Below are 14,230 nucleotides of genomic sequence, written 5' to 3' on the forward strand. Positions count from 1 at the left end.
CAAGAGTCCATTGGGAGAACAATACAAAGAAAATCGATCACCTAAAAACGTAGAAAAATGAGCAACAGTTCTAAGTAGGAAATGAAGAGTGTAAGAAACCCACTGTACAAAAAGAAAGGAGCAACTTGAGAAGAGAAGAGAATGACGCAGATCAAAATATATTGGTGAGCAGGACAAGTTAAGGAGGACGTCCAGAAGGGCATGCTAACAAGGAACACATGCGCCAACAGCTACGACGTAGGAACAGAGTCAACTTTCTCCAGACGGCGCTGAAGTTTGGCGGTGAGCTCGGCAGAAATCAAAGATGCGTGTTGCTCCGGTCGGATATCACAACAAGGCGAACCAAGTCCAGCGTCCTACGTCAGAAAGGAGGAAGTTGGAGGGGAAAAACCAAGATTAAATGGAAATTGAATACAGAACAATAAAATTTGTGGCAGAAGGAGAAATCGACTGACGGAACGTACCGGTTTCCCAAATTGTCGTTTTTCAATGATTTCGCGTTTCCATTGAGGTATCTGACCCCACTTTTGCAGTTCCATCTGAAACGGATGTGGTAGATGACTGAGCTTCGTATAAAGTATATCGACTTGAGTCCGTCACAAAACCTGGTAACCCCCCGAGTACATTGGGGTACCCCACAGGGTCGAGCTACTTTCAAGTTACATCTGCATCGGATGTGCGGTGCTAACGACTACCGTTCAGATGTCATTTTCTAAAACGATGAGGTTAAGATCCCCGAAAAAAAACTCAGAAGTGAACTGATTAAAATTTGTCAGACTGCGATGCAGTCGGAGCGAGCTTGCAAAAACTGGGGTGCATTTGTTTGCGCAAAAAACATCCTATTTACTGCATTTGGGCACAAAAGTCCCACCGAAACCGGACTCAGGAAAAACGATTCCAACAATATGTGAACGGGGCGGAGCAGATCGCTCGAATTACGACTAAACTGATCACGCAGCCGAACATTGTGGTATTGATTAGCGAAAGAGACCGGAGATTGTCTTACCGCGTACGCATCGGCTGCCTCTCGATTCTTGCGTTCAAGCTTCTGTAGTTTCCAGTCTGGTAGATTTCCAACACAGATCGGTTGATAGCCTGGAATTTGATTGGCATCGACTGGAATGAATCAGAGTAGACACAGGCACCGGTCAACCAACGGTATAATTGAGGCAGAACAATTTTTAAATGGCTGTGTACGTGTTATCGCTAGTTCCACCGTCTGATCAGAGATGCCAGTCGCACTCGAGTAGAAGAAAGTCCAGCAAAATACTTCTATTGGTTCCGAATGTTTCAACTTGAAACCCGTTCCGGGGGAGAAAGAGCATTCGATCACATACTCACAAGACGCTTCATGGTAAGTCCCGTAAGCGGAGTCTATCACACATCTATTTGAGACGCTGCGATTCTAGTAGAGTGAAGAAAGGTAATTCGTGGTGTAGTACGTCGTGGTGTACGTCGCTGTTCGAATTCCGCGCATGCGCGGAAAAGTGATCAACTGAGACAGCGAGTCGAACCAACGGTGTTGATAGCAATCATTTGCTTTGAAAAACCACCATCACGGGGTAGAGTTCATTGAAATTGTCGGACGCAAACAGAAGAACGTGTCCGTGGCTAAACGTTACGAGGTGGCTGTTCGCGGTCAATTCTTTGAAGTATACGCATACTAGTGGTGTATGCACTTGTCGAAAAAAACATGTGACGGTTACATCCAGTTTGGACTGTGTGCGGAGCGTCGGCGGGAAACTTGGTCTATACAGACACACACACACACACACACACACACACACGTCCGCGGAGCGTAAACCTTCAGTTCCAGTTAAAAAAGGCGTCGCACTTAGCGAAATATACTCATTTGCAAGCAAATTTGGTTTTGCGAGAGACTCACCTGGAACTAAGCTGAATCTCTCGTTTGTGATGTTTCCATGCGACTGAATGTGCGGCACCAGGCCGCCTCATGTTTCAGTTGCTATGATTTTCGAGATATCGAGATGCATGTATACTCGTAATGCACTACTCATAGGGTTGCTGAAAATTCTTCGATAGTTCATGACCGGTTTCGTTGTTCTTGGGGCTCATCAGGTTGTGGGCGGTCGAAGAACTTTCAGCAACGCAGAGGCGGACAAAGAAGAAAAAACAATCAGGCTGAAGCAACGAAGCTACTAAAAAATAGAAGACGCCGTCACAACCAAGCAGACTCAAGGAAGGAAGACCACAACGAAACACAAACTGGGAACGGACCACCCGCAAACAGACCCGAAGCCATCCAACAAACCAATGGAATAAGAGGCATACAGACCACAACGCAGCAAAACAAAATTAACGTCGGTCCTGCCATGATGCAACAGAAGGCATACATCAACTAGCCAATCACACGACAGGATATTAGATACTCTACAAAAGACTACGTAAACGAGCTAGGCACGAAGGAAGCACCCATTCAACTGCGCACTGACGATTTCTCCTCGACTGGAGACGAAACGTTTGCAAGCCAATTGCCAAGCTCGGCGAACAGATCAACTGCCATCTGATCAACCACCAGCAACTTTCAGCAACCTTAAGAGTAATGCATTACATATATACTTTATCGCGATACATCAAATATCGTACCAACTGAAACATGAGGCGGCCTGGTGTAGCACATTCAGTTGCCTAGACACATCACAAACGAGAGATTCAACTGAGTTCCAGGTGAGTCTCTCGAAAAAAAAACAAATTAGTTTGCAAATGAGTGTATATTCGCTAAGTTCGTGCAATTCGGTTTCAAGTAGAACATAAGGTTGACGGAAGCTCGGGGACTGCGCCTATCTGATGAGTCTCAAGAAGGGCGAAGGCGTCACATTCATCATAAACTGTCGCCATGGTAACAACCCAGCCACACCCGTATTGAGACCATCATGACCTCATACGACAAAACATCAGAGTGAAGCGAGAGAGTAATGAAGAAAAGGAGAGACTGTGAACCGGAAAACCAAACCTTTAGCACAGCTAAAATGATCGCCAGCTGCATCAATAGTGCCACGGATACAAATGCATCGATCGATCACCACCATCATCACAGAAACGTGAGTATTCATGTCGGAGAGTACTATTAGAATAAAAGTGGATTGAATGCAGCAATTGAGTTGATCTCTTGGGTTTAATCTGGCCAACGCTCGTGTGCTTACGGGACACTTAGGGGTTCGATGCAAGCGAGGTCCCCAGCATTCCTTTGCGAACAACATCAGTTAGGATCGCAGTGGTACGGAGAGTCCGATGCACCATCTACCACGGTAGATTATCGATGACCAATGGAAGAAAATCGATTCCGCTGTTCAACGATTTCGTTATGCCCGGTTTATTTTAGTTTATAAGCCAAACTCCAGTGGTTGGATTGTTTCCTTGCGGTTATTATCTTGATTTTCGCACGTTTACCGTTTTTGCCTCGTTTTTTGACTCGACGCTTCTCGCCCCCTCACGGAGATTCTAGCACGATCTTGTGGAACATGCTGTCAATGCCCTATAAACACGGTTGTAATAATTTTCCCTCGTCTCCATAAAGGGCTGTAAAGAGCTACCGTGCCTTTTGATATACCATAGTGGGCAGAGCACGAAGCCAAGGGACCGTCCAGCAAGACACAACAATATGGTTGCAAGTGGGCTCTTCATTGGAGGGATTGGGAGGGGAGATATGCATAGAAAGCAATAGATTGGATGCACAAGCGCCATTGATCGCGCAACTGGGCCATGTCTGACAATGTCTCTAACCATTGATGTTAGCCACCTCTGGTTCCTCATCCAAGGAGACGGCAATGAACAGCACCTGGAGGGATTTAATTATATCAGTGAAGTTGATCTATACTAGAAGGCCGAGAACTAATGCAATGACGTTTTGTCCATGCTGACGACCATGAGCTGTGTGCATCTCACGGATTTCTGGAGAGATCCGAATTTGAGGACCTCCGGTTGGTAGCCGAACACTCGACTACAAATGACCTATCAGCGCTGTGATCAACTGGCATTGAAAGGGGAAAGTTAACGTCGACTGATCTCGCGCTGGGCGCGGCGTTTTATTTGCGTTAGCAAACTGATCATGAACGCCTCCGACTGCCATATGTAATTGCGTAATTGTGAAACAGGATGGACGAACAAAGCAATCCCAAAAGCATGTTTGGTTCTAACTTAATGAGACCCAGTAACTGGACGCGACAGACAGGCGGTTGAGTTAGCTCCCAGCTACGTGTCAAGCCGCAGTGACTGAACGGGAATGAAAAAAATTGAGCGAAACAAAAGTCCCCTCACAAAACCTTCCTTTTACTTCGGTAAATAACAAGAAAACATGCCTCAGCAGTGCGGTTTTAGGTGACTACAGAGACAGATAGCAAGTCAAGAAGGGAACCAAGCAAGTAGGCAAACTAACCTATATTGTATCGCAGCAATGTATCCAAGGTTGTCGGGTCCAATCGAAGACATTGAATCGGTCGAAAAGCTGTAAACAAAGCGGCGATCCATAGTTAATTAGGGCGAATACGCTGGTTGCCGAAACAGCAAATTATGTAGACCTGGGCTGCAAGGCAACAAAAGAATATTTCTACGAATCTGTGCGACCCATTGAATTTACTGGCCAACCTGTGAATTCTACAGTAACCTCTCAAGAATGAACACAGTGAGAAGGAAGGGTTTTTGGCCTTCGGAGGGAACACAAACTAGGCTACGTCTAATAAGGAACGCTTTTAGTTAGCCCAGAGGGAGGTGACCCCGTTGGGGGTACGAGACTCGAATGAATAGTAAACACATCAGGATGCGTTGAACAAGAGATATTTCCAAAGGGCACAACACTAGAAAACATCTATTGGAGTTCAGTCACGAAGGGATACCGTCAGCCCCCCCCCCTCACACACCATACAAATAACATCAACAGCAGACCATCAACTGAGAAACTTGATGGTAGAATGGACGAATGGTTACCTTGCTCTCCAGATTGACTCGTGGACAACACGCGAGTACCAGTGTGGGAGGATAACTGTGATTCCGGTAGGTCAGCCGAACGCGAGGATCTAAGACCGAGAAGAAGGGAAGGAAAGAAATAAAAAAACATATCAGGACAGCTGCCAACGAGCACAGAAGAGGATCTGATCTTCACCGGTCAACAACGGACGCCATGATACTGTACTGGTCGTTACAACTTGCGATATCTGAAAGAAACAACGCGCGGTAATCTTCCATAGGGCATATCATCATTAGAAAATGGGAATTCAGTCACCCGGACCGTGTATCAGGCGGACCTTTGGTGTCGTTCCTTCCTATTTAGTTTCATTCCCTCGTTCCCATTCCCTTCACCCGAACGAGAGAGCTCAATGGTTCAGCCTGCTGACCGAAAGATCCCTGGTTCGAACCCAACCCCGCATCTCGTCATGTGTAGAGTTGGACAACCTGGTATCTCAGTCCTTATGATGCATTCGTAAGGTGTGGCAGCTGAACACCGAAAGGATGTTTCAACTGAACGGAGCCGGACTGAATCGATTATCTGGATGCGCCGCACAAAGGCTACCTCATGTTTCGATTGGTACGATATTCAGATATCCTGCCAACCGAACACACTACTCATAAAGTTGCTCAACTCTTTTCGACCGGTTTCGTCCTTCTTGGGTTTCATCAGATGGGCGCGATCTTCGAGTTTTCATTAACCTTGGAATCTACGTGAACATCACATTATACGCCACTGGCGAAATTGGCAAATTAACTGACTCAAGCGGGATTTTACTGAGTCTAGCGTTAACATCAACTTGCAAACGTATGTAGTTCGCCAATCGCAGACAATTTGATGTTCAAGCAGAACCCAACCCGGAGACTGCGCCTGGCTGATGAGTGCGTACAGGGGTAGAACCAGTCGGGGACCGCCAGTTACAGAAACCTTGTGAGTAGTATATTCCGTCATAAAAATCTACCAATTACTTTCGAACTACGTACTATTTGAGTAACTGCCTCCGTCTAAGTTCCAGGTAACTCGACTCCTCACGTCCGATACCACAGTTTTTACATAACGCATTGGGAACACATGGGGGGAATCACTAAATGCATTGTTGTATGCGTACAATGGTCCGATTCATCTATAGCATCTGACAAATTCAGCGAATGGCAGGTCAATAGTTTACGGAAAGGCAACAGATGGTAACCTCATCAATCAGCTGTAGGATGGGAGCATAATTTCATGGATGACCTTCACATGTTTACAGTTCTTGTAATTCGGTCAGTTTGGAGGTCGTCCACGATTTGACTAGTGCACGCCTCGTTCCAAATTACCGCGTGACCTTTCGAACAGAGATGGAACAAGAATGATCTCATCCTATATGGGTCTAGGCGTCACGGAGTAATTAAAGGTGTGTCAAGAGCAGTGTGTTCCTGTTCAGACAGGAAATGTGTCTGATGAAGTCAGTGTAAAAATTTCAAAAGCTGGAATCGCGGTTGTTAACTTACGTCACCGGTGGTGTCAAAAAGGCATCTCACCGGATCTTAGGGGTCACGTGTACCGGGCTACGGCTGACGTCAACACAATCCAGGCCAAACCAGACTTCACCAAGGTGGACTTCGATTGGATGCCGTGACCTTAAATCAATTTGTTGTGTGCGTCCGCAGCGTAAATGTTTCTGCCTACGCGACGGCCGCGTAGTTTATTTAATTTAGTCCTGTTTCTTTACGCAGATCCAATGCGCCGCTTGTGCTTATCGATGATGCATGAATCCATTCTAGCATTCCAAGGGACAGTAAGTACAATGTGGCATTTGGATGGGATCACGGCTTGCGCCAGGCTTCACCACAGTATGTGGCATGTTAGAGAGTGTAGCAGCTCTTTCACATGGTACCCGTCCTTTAGGTCTGTGGAAATTGGGGACCCGTGAAGTGCGGAAAAGGCATGAAGGAACAGACGTTTGGGTACGAAAACGGTGCCCATTAGCCGCACAATGCTCTCAGTTGCAAACAGTTTGCACCAAAATGTTGCATTTTGTGCTCAAACCAAACACCGTCCTAATCTGCGCACACATTTTTACAGCTCACCAAATTTCACTGTCCACTGAAGCGATCATAACTCTGGCGGAAAAGTCTGGTGAAATAATTTCTCAGCATCGCTGAGACCCCGGGATGTCTAAATAAGGCTCAAAAGTGTGGACTGGAACCCTTAACTCAGTTACCCGCCTGGTCTAATTCATCAGGAGCACGCCACAGCTGTCGAAAATCCCAATCCATTGTGCGAATACTGAGAACCGTCAGGTTGCGGAAATGCAAAGTCACGTCGTTCGAAAGAGAGGACGCGCTTGTGAGCTTAGTCGAGTGCTTCGTCTAAATTCAAAACACGTGAGATGTTTTGCGCTCAACTATGGGTTAAAGGTTTAATGGTGAGTGAGTGTGGAGCAACATTTTTCCTTTCCGCTGGAAGGTGTCTGTCCCAACCGCAATTTTTCGCCAGTGATTAAAAAAGACAGGATAATAAATAGCACCCACTCGCCAGAGATTTTTAGAAGGATTTCGCCACTGTTCAATCGAATGAAGCACTGTACTTTAGTGGAGGGGGCTCTCACAAATGAGTGGACAAAAAAAGACCTGAGCACTTTGGTAGCCGCTCAAAACTCAAGAAGAACAACACCAATACATTCATCTGCATATCGATTCGGTTTACACGGGAGACCCACCAGGAACCCAGCTGAATCTCTTTGATGTTCAAGTAGAACATATGGCTGACAGAAACACAGTGACTGCGCCTAACTAGTGAGCCCCGAGAATGGTCAAACCGGTCGTGGGTTGTCGAAGAGATGTCAGCAACCTTAAGGATAGTGTATTACGTCTATCCAACACTACTTATATAGCCCATTCACTATCTGCTTCGTTGTTTTGGAACTCGCCCGGTAAGCTCTAGTTTCCGAATAATAGTAAGTTCTTGAACATCACACTGGACGAGTGTGGAGTGAAGCACTCACTCACTTGCAAATTAGGGTAGTTGCTGTGTCTTGCTGAATAGTAGTGCAAATCTTTATCAGTCCCTTGGCTTCCTGCTCCGCCCACTATGCTTTATCAAAAGGCACGATAGCTCTACACATCCCTTTATGGAGACAATCGGAAATTATTACAACTCTATATATAGGGTAATCACAGAGTGTTCCACAAGGTCGTGCTAGAGTCTCCATGAGGGGGCATGAAGAGTTGAGTCAAAGATGCTCGATCCGGATTGGCTGGCAGTCTGACCAATCAGGGCGTGCCGTCGTTTGGTCCGTGTCCGGCACGTGACACATCCGTCCAAATGATGGGATGTTCGGTCATTAGGGACGGCTGGCATCCGGACCTCTGGTTTACGGCATTCTTCACCCAACTGAGAACTACAAACACTCTAACATCTGGAACATCATCCCGACTGAAGTATGCGCAAACCATTGTACAAAACATGCATTCCAATCTATTCATTTGAAACTAAATGTTGAACTCCATGTACCAGCGAATCCCCATGAGAGATAACTCCACATAAGAGAAGGCCGCATCGGACAGTGGGTGTTCCCATTGAAAATGAACTACCGCACACGATAATGAATGAAGAGTAAACTCACTTTGGCATCTGCTGCCGTCGTGGGTCATTCGATCGATGTGTGGGAGAGCAACGACCAAAGGAGACGCCGATACCACCGAAATTCTGTAATGTTTCAAAGACATGAAAAAACCTTGTCATCAGTTACTTTGAACTGGGACTGGAGAAAGTGGGAAATCAAACTAAGGAGAGCACGTAGGAGAGAAAGAATGAAGTGTGAATTGTATGACGCCTAGTTTAGAGGAAACGAAAGCGGAAAAACGGATAATTAGTTTACGGCGTTCCTTCTGCGGCGATTCAGCGTCGGGCCTACTCCCCAAATCCACCGTGCTTTACTTCACTTCTGAGATTTCCTAAAACACATAGTACATGATCGATTGATACGTGGAGAATAAGATCATTCGACAAGAACACAGACATCCCACAAACCGTTCCACAGTCAGTCAGCGATCGATGTTTGTAATTCTGGTTTGTGATCTAATCAATCACTCAGTAAGGTCATGCCCCTCCCCCGAGTTGTCACATTTATCGTCCTTGCATATGGTTTAAGGTCTTCCACATTTCATGCCATCTGTTCCCCAATTACTGCTTCTTGATGAGGTTGAAAAAAAAATAAATCGTCCAGCTGTAGCACCCTTCCGGTGCACAACTGCCATGCCACTCGGGGGCTGGGATACTGCCAGGTTGCCCAAGCCTAGACAGGGAAATTCGAGAGGCAAAGATCGGATTCGAACCACTGACCTTGCGGTTAGTAAATTCGCGCCATCTCGGGCCAGCTCGCCCGGTGAAGTTGAAGTCAAATGCGAGGACAATCAGCGTGTGCCGCATGGTTTGGCATGCGTTCCACACCTGTAAAGTGTAAAGTGCTGCTACAAGACTGTGTGCAATCGAACCCACACATCACGCTTGCAGACGAGCCTACCGACGTGGTAAATAAATTTATTTACCTGGGCAGTTATATAAGTTCCGGTGGACTGGCTGGAGATGAGATTACTTCTCACATCGAGAAGGCCAGGGCAGCTTTTGCTAACCTCCGATATTTATGGCACCGACGCCAGTTTGTCTGTCAAGCGAAGGGTTTACACAATGGCAGTAAAATCCATACTACTTTATGCATCAAGGCCGTCACCTCTGCACAAGGAGCATGCGAAAGATGTCAGTGTTTGACTTTAGTTGTCTCCGAAGCATTGATCAGGTCTGGTGGTAATCTCGGATTAACAATGCTGAGGTACATCTGATGGTCCTAGGAAGAAGGAACTCTCGCACGATAGATGAATTACTCACGCTTCATTGGTCGCGCCAGTTAGGGTATCTCCTTCGCCTGCCAGGGAACCGGCTGCCTGGAAAAGCTCTTCTCGCCCAGTGACCCAGCGGTGAAGAGGGCATGACATGGCAACGAAACATTAAAGCACAACTTTCGCCTCCATGGATAGGGCTCCGAGAGCTCAAATCACGACTGGATAATGGCAGTGGGAGAAATCGCCCGATCACGCAGTCGGTGATGCGTGCATTAACGCCATCGCCCACAATACGTAGCAGCTGCCCGGTTCCCGGACTAACTGACCTCTTATGCTTGGCTGCAGCCGCTTCAAGACAGTGGTACTTAACGGGAGACCACTAGAATGATGTATAGTTCAAAGCACGTAGCCGTCCAATACGAAACCTTTACACTACGGGACTAATACACTGTATACATGGAACGCGCGTCGCAGGTGAATCCTGGTTTACGTAGGCATAACGCAACTACAACCGTGCTCTTGTTCACGAAAGTAAGCTCAACCTCCTCACACAATGACGTACATCTGAATGGCAGCTGGGACCACAAAAAACACAACAGGGTGGTGAATCCACAGTCTGGGACAACATTTCGAGGTACCGTGTCGTTGGAAAGCCGTATAAGCTGTTAACGCTAATCGGCGTGTATAGCCAGCCAGAATTTCTCCACTGGTTCGGCTAGCAATGGATTCAAGAAGACCATCAGAAACTTTGTATCCAATCAATAGAATCACACGACCGCATGCTCGTAGCTGAAAAGAAACACGTAGTAGTGTGAGTGTCCGTGTTTCGACCACTTGCCTGATTCTGAGAGTCGTTTACTACCAGAGCGGGAGCAGCTACAGGATGGACCATGGATCGAAGGTTTTGTCCCTGAGTTGATGAACCATTCATCATGTGGCGGCCTGGCAACAGAGCCGTCCCCTGTGTGTTGGTTGTGACTGCGTTTGAGGCAGCCATAGCGGCAGAGAATTCTCGCGCCAGTTGTTGAACTGTTGGCAGAGGACTGGTGTCAGGACCATCGTCAAAGAACTGTGCTTTTGTGTGGTTCGGGTTCGTTGATCTGTTGACTGGCGCCTGGGAATCGGCCGAAGGAATCCCCTGGGAAGCTATTGTAAGGGTAGAAATGGAAAAAGGTTTAAGGAAAACGTTGGTCTCGAAAACGACTCCTGTGAAAAAAAAGTGACGAAAAAATCTACTTGTCCGGGTTTTCGCTACGCAGGAGAAAGTTGATAGATCCATCATCGATGGTAAAACCCGAAAAGCCACCTACACGTTAATGGCTATCCAATAAGCCTCAACTGGACTTACGAGTTGTACTGAAGCCCAGAATAATCATTCCAAGTACCAACTAATCAGTCCAAAGATTCGAATACCTGGCAGCTATGTTGAGGAGGTAATAAATAATAATATAATAATAATCGTCCAGCTGCCCTTCCGGTGCCCAGCTGCCATGCCACCCGGAGGAAGCACAAGGGATGGGATACTGCCAGGTCACCCAGGCCTGGACAGGGGAAGTCGAGTGACAGAGGTCGGGTTCGAACCACGGACCTTCCGGTCAGTAAATTCGCGATCTAACTACCTGAGCCATCTGCTCCCCTGGATAAGGTAAAATTGTCGATCGGATTCTGTGAAACATGTCCATTTGCCCAACTTGCCTTCAGGCGTGAGCGCGCTAGCAAAGAATGCGTGGCAAACGGGGGAGACGATCACAACCTCAAGTTCTTCAAAGGAGACCACCATTCTAGAGACATGTGAGCAGTGGGGTGTTGGAGAAACAGGTCAGCAAACTAGCTAGATCGCGTATTCGTCCTCGGCTCCCTGGGTCGGCTAAAAAGGTCTCGCCATTTCTCATTTAACGCTGTCTGTTCTGAAACAGCTGTTGTCATATTCATCGACGAGACTTTGCACACTGGCACACGTGGGTTCGTTCAGGTGCGAAAGAAAACCACCAGGAATCGGAAGCGAAATAGTTTGTCTCTCTGTGTGTGCGCCTTCTTATGGGATTTGTCGTGTGCCAGTCAGGCGGGTCGTTAACCCTTGGAGCAATCCCCAGTTTACAACATGTGTCATGACTGGCGTGTTTAGACGGAAGAAATACTAAAAAAGCAGAGTAGTCGGAACAGGGGATGCAACCAACTAGTGAAATATAGGCGAGAAACGAACGGTTTAACAGGCAGTGAGAAGTGTTTTGAAAACCAAACAAAGAGTTTTCTGAAGTTTCTGTCAACGGCGAATTTGCGGAGAGATATCCAACGGATTTTTTCAAAGAACACCCTAGTAGAAATGGTCGCATGCAGGGTGATGAGCCCTTGCAGACTAGTTCATACTGGTGTAACGGTGATACTACTGATGGAGAGGCACGCGAGTAGTATGTGTTGTTCGTGGAATTTCGCTTTGCTTTCTCTTCTGAAAACGAGAGATCTGTTGCGAAATTCGTGGAGTCACTTCGCTTGGATTTGAGCGAGGAATGATTGGAGTCAATGAATCTCCAGGAAAGTTCAAGAAGACGCGTCCAGGAGAAAATGGATGTCCAGTTTTTGAAAAGAAGATGCAAATTAGAGTTTTGCTTCCCTGTCCAGTGGTCTGTAACCGGTCAGTTGGCATTTCCTAATGAATAATTCCGCAGTAAAGCCTTCTTCCTTTCACCGGTAGTGTCTAAAATGATCACTGATAAAATATGTCGATGAGATTCACGATTGGGTTATGTAGACCAGAGGTTCTTCTGCCTGGAGAAGACATATTCGTGGGGCAAGATATAAGAGATGGAAAGAGTAGTTGTAGTGCCTCAGCTAAGTTCTCGACCTGAACATTTCAAGCTAGCCTCTCCGTCAAAATAACCAGCGAGGGTGCACAACATGCATTGGACACCCAAAAGCAGGTAAAGAACACATGTACAGTGCGTCGGATGTAAAGTGGACAGATGTAAAGGATAATAAGTAAGATAATCGTCCAGCTGTAACACCCCTTCGGTACCTAGCTGCCATGCCACCCGAAGGAAGTACGAGGGCAGGGATACTTCCAGGTTGCCCAAGCCTACATGGGGGGAAGTCGAGAGACATAGAACCACGGACCTTCCTGTCAGTAAATCCGCATCCTAACTTCTCAGCGATCTCGAACAGGTGTATACAATATTGTGGAAATTGCGACGCGTTCTGGATCTGACATTGACAGTCTATGCTTGGCGGATACTGAATCATGATTGGCTGTTGGGTCCACACTTTCGGCCAATCAGAGCTCGCCTTCGTGCTGGGACGGCAAGCGGCCTGATATTCTGACCAATCGCGTGTGCGATAGACGTCTTGGCCGTAGCAGCACCTAACTGTGAGCGACAAAACGGTTTCGATATGGGATTCCGTCTAACAGCTGTGAAGGATTTGACCAGGAACATTTATGTATGATGGGGTATGTTACCGGATTGGGGGTGTAAGGTAGACTCCCAACAGACCACACAAAGCCGCGTATGAGCAGCAGAGATAGATGTGTGAAATAGTCACAAGGTTGGGAGATTGAATTATCGAACGCGAAATGTGTAAGGCCGTCATTCGTGTGACTGGCAGGAATACAACAGCCAGAGTAGAGGAGAACTACATCGATTTTGATTCGAAAAATAACTTGACCCTGAAGGATTTGGTGCACTTTTTCCCGCGTCACGCCCTTCATTCAAAATAGTTCGTCTGCCAAACCGTGACAATATGAAGACACTTTGACGTCAGAATTTGGATAGTGGTTGCGAAGCATGCATTGACCTGAATCCTACCTGACAGCTGACGAAGCCAGTCACGTGGATAACCATGTGGATATAACCATCCCAACGCCAGTTTAAGCACCGAATACCTCTCTTATTTAATGAACTAAGCATGTCAAGAATCAAGATCTCATTCGCGCGAATTGCTAGCAAACTAGAAACTAGCATCCGATCGATAGAATTCTGACAAGATAAATAGTTCGTACTGGATTTTACCTGTTTACTCGTAATGATGGTGATCAGATTACGAATGCAAATAAGGCCAAAGTTCCTGAAAATGGGTGTACGGAAACGCGAACAAACTGTTTTCCCGCGCGCTCCTTTTTGTATCATCGATTACCGTGGAAACAAAGCACTTATCGGTGAGAGTGAACTGTTAAAACACCGCGAGCTGCGCGAAACAAGGGATGCATGAAACATACGTACCCGGTTGAACAACCTCGTTGTTCACATCGACATTCAAGCTTTAAGAACAAATGACAGTGCCGAATCAGTTCGTACAACTCGAAATGAACGGAATCCAGGAAAAGCACAACCCGCATCCTTTGATAAATAGCCTGTCAAGACTTTTGTCCTAATACTCCCCCACGGCATCAAGTGAAATTTCTCTAGATGGTGAAACACCAGTGAATATATATATATATATATATATATATATA

At 46.5% G+C, this 14,230-nt stretch overlaps 1 protein-coding gene across 1 annotated transcript in view; it reads right to left on the bottom strand.

Moving 5' to 3' along the window:
• The window catches only part of T265_10729 (hypothetical protein), a gene marked incomplete at both ends in the record, with an annotated part of 44,698 nt that continues 30,468 nt past the window's right edge, over nucleotides 1–14,230 (bottom strand). Inside the window, 7 exons of the mRNA XM_009177189.1 lie at nucleotides 1–356; nucleotides 465–539; nucleotides 1,007–1,116; nucleotides 4,397–4,465; nucleotides 4,945–5,033; nucleotides 8,571–8,653; nucleotides 10,646–10,932. Of these exons, the coding sequence (XP_009175453.1) occupies nucleotides 231–356; nucleotides 465–539; nucleotides 1,007–1,116; nucleotides 4,397–4,465; nucleotides 4,945–5,033; nucleotides 8,571–8,653; nucleotides 10,646–10,932 (839 nt within the window). The remainder of the gene's footprint in view (nucleotides 357–464; nucleotides 540–1,006; nucleotides 1,117–4,396; nucleotides 4,466–4,944; nucleotides 5,034–8,570; nucleotides 8,654–10,645; nucleotides 10,933–14,230) is intronic.

The sequence above is a fragment of the Opisthorchis viverrini genome (assembly GCF_000715545.1).
Source record: "Opisthorchis viverrini unplaced genomic scaffold opera_v5_399, whole genome shotgun sequence".
Lineage (NCBI taxonomy): Eukaryota > Metazoa > Platyhelminthes > Trematoda > Opisthorchiida > Opisthorchiidae > Opisthorchis > Opisthorchis viverrini.